The 15,193-nt window shown below is 43.1% G+C and overlaps 1 protein-coding gene across 8 annotated transcripts in view; it reads right to left on the bottom strand.

Moving 5' to 3' along the window:
* Window positions 1–15,193, bottom strand: part of LOC147018026 (transmembrane and coiled-coil domains protein 2-like) — a 109,187-nt gene that overhangs the window by 21,212 nt on the left and 72,782 nt on the right. For all 8 annotated transcript variants that reach the window (XR_015062225.1, XR_015062226.1, XR_015062227.1 and 5 more), the window contains one exon: window positions 6,278–6,591. Coding sequence is in view for 5 of the 8 variants with exons in the window: in XM_085897242.1 (XP_085753368.1) it covers window positions 6,278–6,591 (314 nt within the window). In the remaining 3 variants the exon portion in view is untranslated. The remainder of the gene's footprint in view (window positions 1–6,277; window positions 6,592–15,193) is intronic.

Raw genomic sequence — 15,193 nt, 5'->3', positions numbered from 1 at the left:
GATGGAGGTGCTTTCTCCACCATTTTCACAATCCTTCGCTGCAATCTTCGATAGTGCCATGGGCCTTAAACTTCCTGATAACATTGCGTACAGTGGACACAGGAACATCAAGGGCTCTGGAGATGGACTTGTAGCCTTGAGATTATCCATGCTTGGCTACAATGTTGTCTCTGACCTCCTCAGAAAATTCTCTGGTCGTCCTTCTTTTCTCCATGCTCATTGCGGTACACACAGTGACACAAAACAGTGGAAAGACTCCTTTTCTCCATTCAAACTGGTTGAATGAGTGATTTTTATATTACAGTGATCCAAAACAACGGATTTTTACCAGAATTTCGACAACCGAGTTTTAAGCGATCGCAAAAACCGAAGACAAAATTTAAATCGAAGTTAAACGAACTCATAACGTCGAGCGAAGCAAAAATCTCCATTTCTCCACGCAATTATTCAATAATATTTTATCAAAGTCACAAAACCGTAATATTCGGCCTTCCACTAACAATCTTTACATAATCCGACGGCTCAGCGAGTCAGGCATGCGGCGATAACCTTTATTGGGATAAAAAAAATGACTTTTAAACACCATCTTTATCGAAAACACCGTCAGCACGCACACGCAAAACCATACGTGACTTAACGACGCTTCTGCTCGAGCGCGCTGCATCATGGGACGACCCATGATGTGTCGAGTAAAATATTTTTTATACAATCTTAAAACGTCTCCAAAACATCCGATTTTACCAGAATTTCGACAACCGAGTTTTAAGCGTCCCAAACGATAGCAAAAACCAAAAACAAAATTAAAATCGAAGTTAAAACGAACTCGTAACGTCGAGCGAAGCAAAAATACTCCATTTCTCCTCATTAATTTACGGAATTATGTTTGACTTCACTGTGACCTTGACCTTTGACCGATTTTGACCAAAATCTAATCAGCGCTAGCTATCACCCTCCTGAATCACGTGGTGTAATTTGACATTGGAAGCCTCTTCCTTTCTCGAGTTATCGTGCCTTCAAACAAACAAACAAGCAGTCATAGACTGGTACTTACGAAATCGTCAACTTGACCTCTGACCTTGTCTAATAAAAGCTGTCTCTTGAGAAGGTAGCGACACAAACCAGAAGTTTCTACGATGATTCTGCACCAAACCAGCAAAAATCGAATGTTTTGGATGTTTGACCTCACTGTGACCTTGGCCTTTGACAGATTTTGACCAAAATCTAATCAGCACTAGCCATCAGTCTCCTGAATCACGTCGTGTAATTTGATATTGGTAGCTTCTTCCGTTGTCGAGTTATCTGTACCAAACCATCAAAAATCGAATATTTGACCTCACCGTGACCTTGAACTTTGACCGATTTTGACCAAAATCTAATCAGCACTAGCCATCACCCTCCTGAATCACGTGGTGTAATTTGACATTGGTGGCTTCTTCAGTTCTCGAGTTATCGTGCATACAAACAAACAAACAAGCAGTCATAGACTGGTACTTACGAAATCGTCAACTTGACCTCTGACCTTGTCTAATAAAAGCTGTCTCTCGAGAAGGTAGCGACGCAAACTAGAAGTTTCTACGATGATTCTGTAGCAAACCATCAAAAATCGAATGTTTTGGATGTTTGACCTCACTGTGACCTTGACCTTTGATCGATTTTGACCAAAATCTAACCAGCGCAAGCCACCAACCTCCTGAATCACGTGGTGTAATTTGACATTGGTAGCTTCTTCCGTTCACAGGTTATCATTTTTTGGATGTTTGACCTCACTGTGACCTTGACCTTTGACAGATTTTGACCAAAATCTAATCAGCATGAGCCATCACCCTCCTGAATCACGTGGTCTAATTTGACATTGGGAGCTTCTTCCGTTCACGAGTTATCTGCACCAAACCATCAATAATCGAATATTTGACCTCACTATGCCCTTGACCTTTGACCGATTTTGACCAAAATCTAATAAGGACTAGCCATCACCCTCCTGAATCACGTGGTGTAATTTGACATTGGTAGCTTCTTCCGTTCACGAGTTATCGTGCCTAAAAACAAACAAGCAAACAAATAAGCAGTCATAGACTGGTACTTACGAAATTGTCAACTTGACCTCTGACCTTGTCTCATAAAAGCTGTCTCTGGAGAAGGTGGCGATGCAAACCAGAAGTTTCTATGATGATTCTGTACCAAAACATGAAAAATCGAATGTTTTGGATGTTTGACCTCACTGTGACCTTGAGCTTTGACCGATTTTGACCAAAATCTAACCAGTGCTAGCCATCACCCTCCTGAATCACGTGGTGTAATTTGACATTGGTATCTTCTTCCGTTATCGAGTCATCGTTCCTACAAACAAACAATCAAGCAGTCATAGACTGGTACTTACGAAATCGTCAACTTGACCTCTGATCTTGTCCAATAAAAGCTGTCTCTCGAGAAGGTAACGATGCAAACCAGAAGTTTCTACGATGATTCTGTACCACACCATCAAAAATCGAATGTTTGACCTCACTGTGACCTTGACCGTTGACAGATTTTGACCAAAATCTAATCAGCGCAAGCCATCACCCTCCTGAATCACATGGTGTAATTTGACATTGGAAGCTTCTACCGTTCTCGAGTTATCGTGTCGACAAACAAACAAACAAACAAGCATTCATAGACTGGTACTTACGAAATCGTCAACTTGACCTCTGACCTTGTCTAATAAAAGTTGTCTTCAGAGAAGGTAGCGACGCAAACCAGAAGTTTCTACGATAATTCTGTACGAAACCATCATAAATCGAATGTTTGACTTCACTGTGACCTTGACCTTAGAACGATTTTGACCAAAATCTAATCAGCCCAAGCCATCACCCTCCTGAATCACGTGGTGTAATTTGACATTGGTAGCTTCTTCCGTTCTCGAATTATCTGTACCAAACCATCAAAAAATCGAATATTTGACTTCACCGTGACCTTGACCTTTGACCGATTTTGACCAAAATCTAATCAACACTAGACATCACCCTCCTGAATCACGTGGTGTAATTTGACATTGGAAGCTTCTTCCGTTCTCGAGTTATCGTGCCTACAAACAAACAAACAAACAAACAAACAAGCAGTCTCTAGAGAAGGTAGCGACGCAAACCAGAAGTTTCTACGATGATTCTGTGTCAAACCATCAAAAATCGTAACGTTGACCAAAGCAAAAATCTCCATTCTCCAAGCAATTATACCTTAACGTAACTCAACGACGCGTCTGCTCGAGCGCACTGCTTCATGGGACGACCCTTGACGCATCGAGTGAAATATTTTTTATACAATCTTAAAACGTCTCCAAAACATCCGATTTTTACCAGAATTTCGACAACCGAGTTTGAAGCGTCGTAAGCGATCATAAAAACCGAAGACAAAATTAAAATTGAAGTTAAAACGAACTCGTAACGCCAAGCGAAGCAAAAATACTCCATTTCTCCACTTGAATTTACGGAATTATGTTTGACCTCACTGTGACCTTGACCGTTGACCGATTTTGACCAAAATCTAATCAGCACTAGCCATCACCCTCCTGAATCACATGGTTTAATTTGACATTGGTAGCTTCTTCTGTTCTCGAGTTATCGTGCCTACCAACAAAAAAACAAACAAGCAGTCATAGACTGGTACTTTCGAAATCGTCAACTTGACTTCTGACTTTGTCTAATAAAAGCTGTCTCTGGAGAAGGCAGCGATGCAAACCAGAAGTTTCTACCATGATTCTGTTCCAAACCATCAAAAATTGAATTTTTGACCTCACTGTGACCTTGACCTTTGACCGATTTTGACCAAAATCTAATCAGCACAAGCCATCACCCTCCTGAATCACGTGGTGTAATTTGACATTGGTAGTTTCTTCCGTTCTCGAGTTATCTTTTCCAAACCATCAAAAATCTAATATTTGACCTCACTGTGACCGATTTTGACCAAAATCTAATCAGCACTAGCCATCACCTTCCTGAATTACGTGGTGTAATTTGACATTGGCAGCTTCTTTTGTTCTCGAATTATCTGTACCAAACCATCAAAAATCAAATATTTGACCTCACTGTGACCTTGACCTTAAACCGATTTTGACCAAAATCTAATCAGCACAAGCCATCACCTTCCTGAATCACGTGGTGTAATTTGACATTGGTAGCTTCTTTTGTTCTCGAATTATCTGTACCAAACCATCAAAAATCGAATATTTGACCTCACTGTGACCTTGACCTTTGACCGATTTTGACCAAAATCTAATCAGCACTTGCCATCACCCTCCTGAATCACGTGGTGTAATTTGACATTGGTAGCTTCTTCCGTTCTCGAGTTATCGTGCCTACAAACAAACAAACAAACAAACATAAACGGAAGCCATAAATATACTTACGAAATCTTTAGATTTCGTAAGTAACAAACAGAAACGGAAGTCAACAATATACTTACGAAATCTTTAGATTTCGTAAGTAACAAACAGAAATGGAAGTCATCAATATACTTACGAAATCTTTAGATTTCGGAAATAATAATTGGAGGTGGTGCGTGAGTGGGGAATCGTTTACGGTAAATAAATAATTGGAGGTGGTGTGTTGGGAGAATCCGAAATGGTAAATAAATAAATAATTGGAGGTGGTGTGTCGGGATAATCCGAAATGGTAAATAAATAAATAATTGGAGGTGGTGTGTCGGGATAATCCGAAATGGTAAATAAATAAATAATTGGAGGTGGTGTGTGGGTGGTGGATTCGTTTTCCGGAAATAAATAAATAATTAAAGGTGGTGTGTGGATCGTGGAATCGTTTTCGGTAAATAAATAAATAATTGGAGGTGGTGTGTGGGTGGGGAATTGTTTTTGGTAAATAAATAAATAATTAAAGGTGGTGTGTGGGTCCTGGAATAGTTTTCGGTAAATAAATACATAATTGAAGGTGGTGTGTGGGTGGGGAATCATTTTCAGTAAATAAATAAATAATTGGAGGTGGTGTGTGGCTGCAGAATAGTTTTAGGTAAATAAATAAATTCTCGGTTTGCTGGTTTGTGCTGTGGAGCTTCGCGTTGCAGACACACACACACACACACACACACACACACACACACACACACACACACACACACACACACACACACACACACACACAAAACCTGATAAACTTCTCTCAATGCTCTGGTTTGACCACACCTCCTGAGCTGCACAATATTTTCCATAAGCCACGCCCACTTTCCTACGCCACGCCCACTTTCCTACGCCACTCCCACTTTCCCTAAGCCCCTCATAAAAAATGACGGTGAATGGACACCCGATTTTTGAAGGACTACCACTTGAAAAATAAAACCTCAATTAAATTTTTCTAAATATCTCAAAGTGTTTAATTCCAAAGTCTCGCTTCTCTACATTCAAAACTGAAGGACAAGTATTGAAAATACTGAACGCGGTTTTTCGGCCGCTGCACAGGTTGTTGCTCGGCAACGAAATTCAAATGCCCACATTCCCAACAAATACTACACATGTTGGCAAAGTTTTATCGAAATCGGTTCGCTGGTTTGTGCTGTGGAGCCTCGCGTTGCAGACACACACACACACACACACACACACACACACACACACACACACACACACACACACACACACACACACACACACACACACACACACACATACACACGGAAAACCCGACAATAAGGGATATCTAGCATATATAGCGAATCCAATTAAAGGCCGATAATTATCTTCAAAATGAGTGTTAACCCAAACACTCAATTTTCAGTCATGTACTTCCTTGGAGTATTATTGGCATGCATGCAAAGTTTCAGGCTGATAGGTTTCATGGTTTTGGAGTTATGGAGGACACACTCAAACACACACACACACACACACACACACACACACACACACACACACACACACACACACACACACACACAGTTATTAGTGTTGATATTGTTTGCCAAATCCTTGTATTCTTTTTTGGCTTTCCCACTTATTTTAACTTGCGTCTGCATATTCCTATACTGATACAAAAGTCCAATCCTCGTCCAAGTATTTTATACCAAATAAATGCTTTCGGCTTATCATTAATAGCACTCCTGACCGACCTGTTCAACCACCCTGCTTTCTTTCTGCTATACAACAGATAACTTCGAATGATTCTCGAGCTGAAATGGCATCATTACATCACCATCCTTGCAATGCAGGTGTACGCCTTTATGTTGCGATAAGAATTTCCTGGAAATCCAACAAGCATCAAACAAAAATCAGTTTACACTTTAAGCAAAATGTTTTAAAAGTCACCTGTAATGCTGTTCATGCAGTGACTGACTTAGCACGTTGAACTCCCGTTGCTGCCTGGTCTTCATCTCTTGCAATGAGTACTCAAGATGGTTGTGTGCAACATGCAGTTTGCGCATTTCCTCCATGACGCTCTCGACTCCATGGCGATTAGTCTCAGGAGGCCGCGTCCCTGTTGCGCTTTCGGCTCCCAAGGAGCCAGCCGATGTAGCGCTTGAGCAATCGTCATCACTGCCATAGCGAGGCAAGGGTGCCAAGTGCCCACCGAGCTCATCGAGGCCAGACTCCTCTTCACCGACAGTGTCATCCATTAGGTCCTACAAAGGATCACAAAACAGATTTTATATTTCGCTTCATCACACTCGGTCACAATACGACCTGCAGTATTTCAACTTGCACAAATAATTACACGTCTGTTCTGCTGCTCTACATCTGTGGAATGTGTAGGATAATTGACTGCAACTCAGATGTGCCAACAGCTTAAACAACAAAATGTGACATACAGGATATGGGCAGCAACTAAATGGTCAATATTAGCTGCCAGGCAACAGTAGGAAATCCCAAAGGTTATTCATTCCAACTATTAATGCAAGCCAGTTTTTTCTAAACACCCCCACCCTCCCCCACCAGCAAGGAGAATGCCTCATAACACACAAATAAGTTTGAATCTCATTTCCTTCATGAGTTCCCCACTGGATTTGAACCTAGTTTCCAGCAATGAAAACTGGGCAACTGTAGGATGAAAGCACGCAAATCATCTGGTGGAAGTGAGAAAAAAAGTGCACCAAGTTGAATGTAAATGTACCTCTGCATGTGTTTAGTTTGCAACCATTCCTTTCACGCTACGAGGTGCATGGGACTGCAGAGGCAGTTTAATCTGTCTCAGGAGTAGTCCTTGACGATTCGCCACTCCGACGCAGGGTACTCGAATGACTCATTACCCCAATAAGCTGATATTCATTTTGCTGATCTTGGAAGGATGACTGGCTAGGTCAACTCACCTGGTGTTATTTCAACAGCCTGACAGGGGCTCAAACTCAAGACCCTAATATCTTAAGCCAGCCACCTCTGCCGTTAAGCCAACACCAGGCTTTGTTCAGTGAATGCATAACATTTATTTTGGTGCATCAAATGATACAGGAGGTATTATTTTTTAGAGAGCCTCTTCCCTGAAGATGTGAAATTTAACTCTCCCCACCCCACCCTCACCTCGAGTCTCTTCGGTATATTCTGGGAGTAGCTACAACTTGCAATTTGACGCCATTTTGTTTCCATTGAGCGTGGTGCATAAAACCTGTATCCATTTCAACTCAAACTGTCTTTCTCTGCACCCAAAAGGAAAATTACATTGCTTAATGTTTTTAGTTTTTTTCATTCTTCCAACACATCAGAATAAGCATACGATCAGACAGGAATGACTTAACCGTAAAACATAGCACAGAAACCGTGGAAAAATACAAGTATAATGTGGAAGTAAATGTTCACACTGATGAATGCCAAATTTGAGGTGTACAGAGCAAGTGAGTGGAAGAAACACAAAGGTAGTGACAGAATGCAGAAATTTGAAAGAAGTGGAAAAAGGAAAGTGAAAGACAGAAATGGAGAAACACCATCCACACCAAACGTGCACAACATTAAGAGAGTAGCAAATTGGAAAAGATAACAATAGAGAGAGAGAGAAGAGGAGAGGAGAGGAGAGGAGAGGAGAGGAGAGGAGAGGAGAGGAGAGGAGAGGAGAGGAGAGGAGAGGAGAGGAGAGGAGAGGAGAGGGAGAGGAGAGGAGAGGAGAGGAGAGGAGAGGAGAGGAGAGGAGAGGAGAGGAGAGGAGAGGAGAGGAGAGGAGAGGAGAGGAGAGGAGAGGAGAGGAGAGGAGAGGAGAGGAGAGGAGAGGAGAGGGGAGGAGAGGAGAGAGGAGAGAGGAGAGGGGAGAGAGGAGAGAGGAGAGAGGAGAGAGGAGAGAGGAGAGAGGAGAGAGGAGAGAGGAGAGAGGAGAGAGGAGAGAGAGGAGAGAGAGGAGAGAGGAGAGAGGAGAGAGGAGAGAGGAGAGAGAGGAGAGAGGAGAGAGGAGAGAGGAGAGAGGAGAGAGGAGAGAGGAGAGAGGAGAGAGGAGAGAGGGAGAGAGGAGAGAGGAGAGAGGAGAGAGGAGAGAGGAGAGAGGGAGAGAGGAGAGAGGAGAGAGGAGAGAGGAGAGAGGAGAGAGAGAGAGAGAGAGAGAGAGAGAGAGAGAGAGAGAGAGAGAGAGAGAGAGAGAGAGAGAGAGAGAGAGAGAGAGAGAGAGAGAGAGAGAGAGAGAGAGAGAGAGAGAGAGAGAGAGAGAGAGAGAGAGAGAGAGAGAGAGAGAGAGAGAGAGAGAGAGAGAGAGAGAGAGAGAGAGAGAGAGAGAGAGAGAGAGAGAGAGAGAGAGAGAGAGAGAGAGAGAGAGAGAGAGAGAGAGAGAGAGATTGACTTATTGTGTGCTCTGTCTGAAGGAGGGTCCTTGGCTGCTTGGCAAAGGTGATACTGAGTAGTTCGCCACTGCCTTCCCAGTAGTTATTCAGGGTAGAAATTTGTAATTTGTTCAGGGTGCCGGCAACAGCTTGCCTACTCTTCGCGAAGGACACCATGGGGTCTTTAATATCCACCACTAATGAAAAGGTAGCGGGACAATGGATGGAATGTTCACGCTGAGAGCTGGTGAAGAAGAGGTTGAAGTTGCAAGGTGAAATGGCATTGGGATTTGTGGACCTGGAGAAGGCTTATGACATTGTCCCGAGAGAGATGGTGATGGCGACACTGAAATGGATGTGAGTGGAAGTTAGATTGGAAGTTACAGAAGCAGAAGTTAGATTGGTGGAAGGGATGTACAAGGGAATGAAGGGAGTCTTGGTTGGTCCTCAGATGTCTGAGGAGTTGAGTGTGAACATCTGTTTGAGACAGGGAAGCGCTCTCAGCCTACGAATGTTTATCATGGTGATGGAGCTGGAAAGCAGGAAGGTAAGCATGAAGGGTATTCTGGAGACGATGTTGTATGCAGATGATCTGGCTGTTGTGGGGAAAGTTGACTGGAGATGCAGGAAGTACTGGGGGAGTGGAAGGAGGCATTTGAGAAACATGGGCTGAAGATTAGTGTGGAGAAGACTGAGGTGATGTGGGTTGGGCAGCAGAGAAATTAAATGAATATCAGGTTAGAGGGGAAGGAGATCAGATGGAGAAATAGGTTTGAGTATCTGTGGGGGAACAGTGACCGGGGATGGTAAGTCAGAGGCAGAGGTGCAGTTGAGGATTCAGGTGGGTGCAAATTTGTGGAAGAGGGATGAGGGATTAATGGCAGACAAAAAAATATCAAGGAAATTGAAAGGGAAGGTTCTGATGTCATGTGCAACACTGACATACCTTTATGGTCTGGAAATCGTGGCACTGACAGACAACAACAGAGGCTGCAGGTTTGTGAGAATAACTGGGTCAGGAGAATTGCGAAAGTGAAGAGGGTGGTGAGGAAGATGGATGAACTGAGGGAGGAGATGGTGTGCAGATGAGCTTGACAGGGAGAAATGCCAGCTTAGGTGGGCTGGGCACTTGATGTGGATGGGGGAAGAGAGAATGGCAAAGAGAGCAGATAGTTTGATGGAGCAAGGTAGGAGGAAGAGAGATAGACCCCAGTTGAGATGGGAGGATTGTGTGAGGAGTGATATCAGTAAGGTGGGAGTGGTTGGAGAGTGGAGAGATTTGGCTGAGGACAGAGGGAAATGGAGGAGTATCGTGGCCAAGGTAGGCAGAAGCTCGGTGCCATTGGACCTTACCCCTTACAAAGGGAAGAGGAGAACAACAAATGATAAATAACCCTGCCTGTGAAACACCGGGATGACAATTTTTGAGCTGGGTTGGGAGTCAAACTCAGGCTCAACAGCTAAGAGACAGGTATGTGTGCCTCTCAACCATCCTGCTCCTAAAGAAGATATGGATAGGAAAGGTTTTTCTTTGCAATCAAATGGAACAGGAAAGAAGGAATTTAGAAAGAACATGCAAATATATATATATATATATATATATATATATGTATATTTTTTTTTTTTTTTTTAAGCTGCATTAAAAGAACAATGAAAAGAGAGATTACAGGATGCAAGGGGTAATTTTGGAGCATGTCACACAGGAGAAGGATCTGGGGGTGGTAATAGATATGAGAGGTAAGCAAGCAGCACAGTGCCAGGCAGCTATAGGTAAAGGTCAGGTCAGGTATGGGAGCATGTGCCAGAACAGCGCGTCACTGCGTCCACTTTCCGCCGGTACTCCAGGGGCCTCTGTCTGGCCATCCCCCAGGCAGATGCCAGGCCCATCCCCATCTCCTTGAGATGATGGTCAACCTGCTGCAACCACGAGGCACGTGGTCGGCCCACTGGCCTCCTCCACTCATGAGACTCCCTCGCTGAGAGAATCTGGTGAGCAGGATCAGCGTCAGGAAAACGAGCCACATGTCCATACGGCCGCAACTGACGCTCACGGACTATGCAGGTAACAAATCTCATCCAAGTCTCTCTCAGCAACCGCTTGTTGGACACAAAATCCGACCAGCGATAGCCAAGGATTCTCCGAAGAGACCTGGTACCAAAGGAATTAAGTCTCCGTCTCAGATCCTTGGTCAGAGTCCAAGTCTCGCATCCATAGAGCAAGAATGGAAGTACCAAGGACCTGAAGACTCGGACTTTCGTCCTCCCGCACAGGTACCGGCAGCGCCACACCCCATGATCCAGTGAATCCATGACTCCCCAGGCCCGACCCAGACGTCTATTGACCTCTGACTCACAGCCAGCAGAGACATGAATATCACTGCCAAGGTAAGTGAATCTCTCCACGACCTCAACACCCTCACCACAAACAGACACAGACAGGACAGCAGCATCCAAGATGTCACCGAAAGCCTGGATCTTAGTTTTGACCCAAGAAACCCGTAATCCCAGCGGCTCAGACTCCTCATTCAGCACGTCGAGGGCCCCTAAAAGGATATCTAAAGTCTCAGCAAAGATGACTGCATCATCTGCAAAATCAAGGTCCAAGATCTTGACATTCCCAAACGATGCACCGCAGCTTGATCTCTCCGACATCCTCCCTAGAATCCAGTCCATACAAGTGCTGAAAAGTGTGGGGGCCAGTACACACCCCTGACGAACTCCAGTAACAACTGGAAATAAGTCAGAGATGATACCACCACACTTCACAGCACTCTCAGTACCAGAGTAGAGTTCAGACATCAGATCGATCAGTTTTGGTGGCACCCCACGATGACCAAGAATCCTCCAGAGGACATTCCGATTCACTGAATCGAACGCTTTACAGAGATCAACATAGGCTGAAAGCAGCCCCTGCCGAAACTCTCGTCTGCGTTCGGTGAGGACACGAAGAGCACGGATACGGTTAATCGTTGACCTCTTTGGTGAAAAGCCTGACTGCTCTGGACGCTGGTGCTCAAGCAGATGGTGGCGAACCTTATCAAGAATTATCCGAGCAAAGACCTTGCCCGGCACTGAGAGCAGCGTCACCCTCGGTAGTTGTTGCAGTCTTGGCGATCACCCATCCCTTTCCAGAGAGGAACAACAAGGTCCCTCTTCCAATCAGTTGGGATGATGCCTGTGTTCCAGGCAGAGCACAAAACTGCATGCAACGACACAAGTGCAGCATTTCCACCAGCCTTGAGAAGTTCAGCATGGATGCCACAGATCCCTGGAGCTTTGCCCCGTTTCAACTCTGGTCAATGGTATCCAGTGTCCCTTGAGAGACAAAATTCTTCTTTGCCCTGCGGTGAGTTCCAAGACATCCACCGGCAACATCAAGGACGGTGGTCTTGAAGGCACTCCACAACTCTTCAGGACCCCCCCAAAGCACCCAGACCCCCCAAGTGTCCACTCAGCCTGTTCGCAAACTACTCAGCTACTCTCTCATCCCTGAGCTTGCCAACATCCAGCCTAGGCTGGGATGGTACCATTCTCCAGGATTTAAGGTGAAGCTTTAGAGTTGCTACAACAAGCCTGTGGTCAGTATTGAGGAACTGAGCACTCCGGTAGACCCTGCAGTTCTGGATCATCCTTCAATGACCGTCAATGAGGACATGGTCAATAGGTAAAGCAAATAGGTTTTAAGGTTGTATTCAGAGGGGGATCATTTATAAATCAAAAGAGGTGGTGATAACATTGTACAGGAATTTAGTGAGGCCACAACTAGAATAGTGTATGCAGTTTTGGTCGCCAAAAAATGTATATCAGCCATGAGGAGCGGCTGAAGGAGACAGGGCTTTATACACTAGAAAGGAGGCAGTTATGAGAAGATATGGTAGAGAGGTTTAAGATAATGAAAGGTATGGATAAATTAAGTGCAGATGAATTATTCAACAGAGTTGACAGTGATAGGACCAGGGGCCAGAGCTTGAGTAAAGAAGAGAGAGAAGATGGTAACAGGCAAGGGACTTTCACTCAGAGAGTAGTTAATGCATGGAATGGCCTCCTTGGAAAGGTAGTGGTGGCAGAAACAGTAAACAAGTTTAAATTAGAATTAGATATGTACCTGGAAGTTATGGAGATAGAGGGGTATGGGGATGTTGATAAGACTTTTACAGTAGGTAGTTAGAGCATGTGTACGGAGTGCTGTTGGTGGGGGTCTTTTCAGGGTGGTTGTTTGGTTGATGTTGTGTGTTTTTAACCAAGTCCATGCCCCTTCCCCAAGGGGAAGAAAAAAGAAAAAGAAAAACAATACATTTTTTAAAAAATCATTAATTAAAAACTTTTTTTTGCATTTTCTTACTTGGATCTTGTGTAGATAAATTAGTGTGGCGTTCGCGCAGGCATGATGGGCTGAAAAGCTTCCACCTGTGTTAAATTTCCTTGTAAATTACAATGGAGATGAGCCATAAGTGAAAGGATTCCCCCCCCCCCCCCAACTCTTCATTTATTTTAACACAAGTACCATGCCATTTGAAAACATGCATGCATGTAATCCTCAACATGTGTTAAAAACATGCATGTAATCATTCATTTCTAATCCCATTTCATGAATCATGACATGTCGTTAACCAACGTTAACTGCAACGCTTTGACAAATTCAAATTAATAAATAAACAAACATGTCACAGATGTACATGTGACGTGTTTACTGATAAGTAAATTTGCAAGGATGTTCTTGATATGTCATAAATGATCTATAGATTTTCTATGATGATTTATGTCTTTTTTATGAGTTATACGACTTGCACCTAACTGCTAAATACAAAATGATTACACCACCATACATAAACACACATGGAACAACTTACTTGGCACAGAAACGACCCTGAAGTCAGTTTCAATCTCAGGCGACTAATCTTATGTGTGCAGGGACTAATCGATTAGTGCATCCAATCATCTTAAAAGTACTGATGAGCTATCGTGTGCTCATTCAATGAGCCATCGATGGAAACAAAATGGCGCCCATGACCTACGTGACCAGAAATTTTTGGAATGAGTCATGTTGCTACTCCAAGTATACAAGGACTCTACCATCATCACCCCACCCCCACCAGGAACAGCGCTGCATAATACACAAGAGATAATTAGGGTGCTGGCCCAACCTGAACCCCCAGGATTATGAATGATATATATATATATATATATATATATATATATATATATATATATATATATATATATATATATACACATATACAGTACATATATATTTTTATCATTATTATTATTTATTTTAAAACTTTCCCATGCACAACCCAAGTCCAACCAGCAATTTTCAACTCATTCCATCCCGCAGTTCAGGAGTGTACATAAAGTGAAACAACCAAAAACACAGACACTTCTCAAATTATATATAGTACAGTACAGTACAGTACAGTACAGTACAGTACAGTACAGTACCAGCAAAGAACCGGTCTTTAGAGAGAGTTTCATTCCCCAACTTTGATTATGTCTGGCATATTTTATGACTTGTGATATCGGCTTCCAAGTGGTTAGACAATACAAGTTCACATCGGAAAAAAAAAAAAACATGATGTCTCCACTTCCCAGCCCCAGACTCCCCAACCTGAACCCCCCGGGGCTATTTTTTTTTTTTACTCCGAAAAATATTCCCACGTATAACCACTAGTTTTCAACTCATCCATCCAGCGGTTTAAGAATGCATACAAGTCAAACAAACACACCCACAAAAACAAACAAACACTTCATAAATCATACATCGTATGATGACAAATAACGACAATAAAAACATGCGACAATGATGAAATCATCACGAGTTGCAAGTTCAGTGTATGCTCCCATAAGACGGCACGATTTAAAAGCAGAAAAGGGGGAGAAAAAAAAAAAGAGAATCAGAATGGTGATGGGATGAACATCATCTTCTCAAATGTACATTATGGAAATCAAGACGATTAATGTAACACTCTGCCAATCTCAACAAATAAGGTTCACAGCAGATACATTTAAAGGGTTATTCAGGTTATTGTCACCCAATTTATTTTGTGTATGTGTGATACACATACACACACACACACACACACACACACACACACACACACACACACACACACACTTCAATAAGTATTCACACCCCTTGACTTTTGTCACATTTTGTTATGTTACAGCTTCAATTTGAAATGGATTAAATATATTTTTTTGTCACTGATCTACACAAAATACCCCATAATGGCAAAGCGAAAACATATTTCTGAAAATTTTATAAATTACTAAAAATGAAAACTGAAATGTCTTGCATCAAGAAGTATTCAACCCCCTGAGTCAATACTTTGTAGAAGAGCTTTTGGCAGCGATTACAGCTTCGACTCTTCTTGGGAATGTCTATATCAGCTTTGCACATCTTCCTTGCAGAATTTCTCAAGCTTTGTCAAGTTGGATGGGGAGCATCGGTGAACAGCAATCTTCAAGTCTTTCCACAGATTCTCAATAGGAT

This window comes from Eptatretus burgeri, chromosome 10 (genome assembly GCF_056783735.1).
Source record: "Eptatretus burgeri isolate ZD-2024b chromosome 10, Ebu_testis_v1, whole genome shotgun sequence".
In the NCBI taxonomy this organism is placed as follows: domain Eukaryota; kingdom Metazoa; phylum Chordata; class Myxini; order Myxiniformes; family Myxinidae; genus Eptatretus; species Eptatretus burgeri.
Note: the sequence above shows the minus strand (reverse complement) of the source record. Positions and strands in the feature narration are given on the sequence as shown.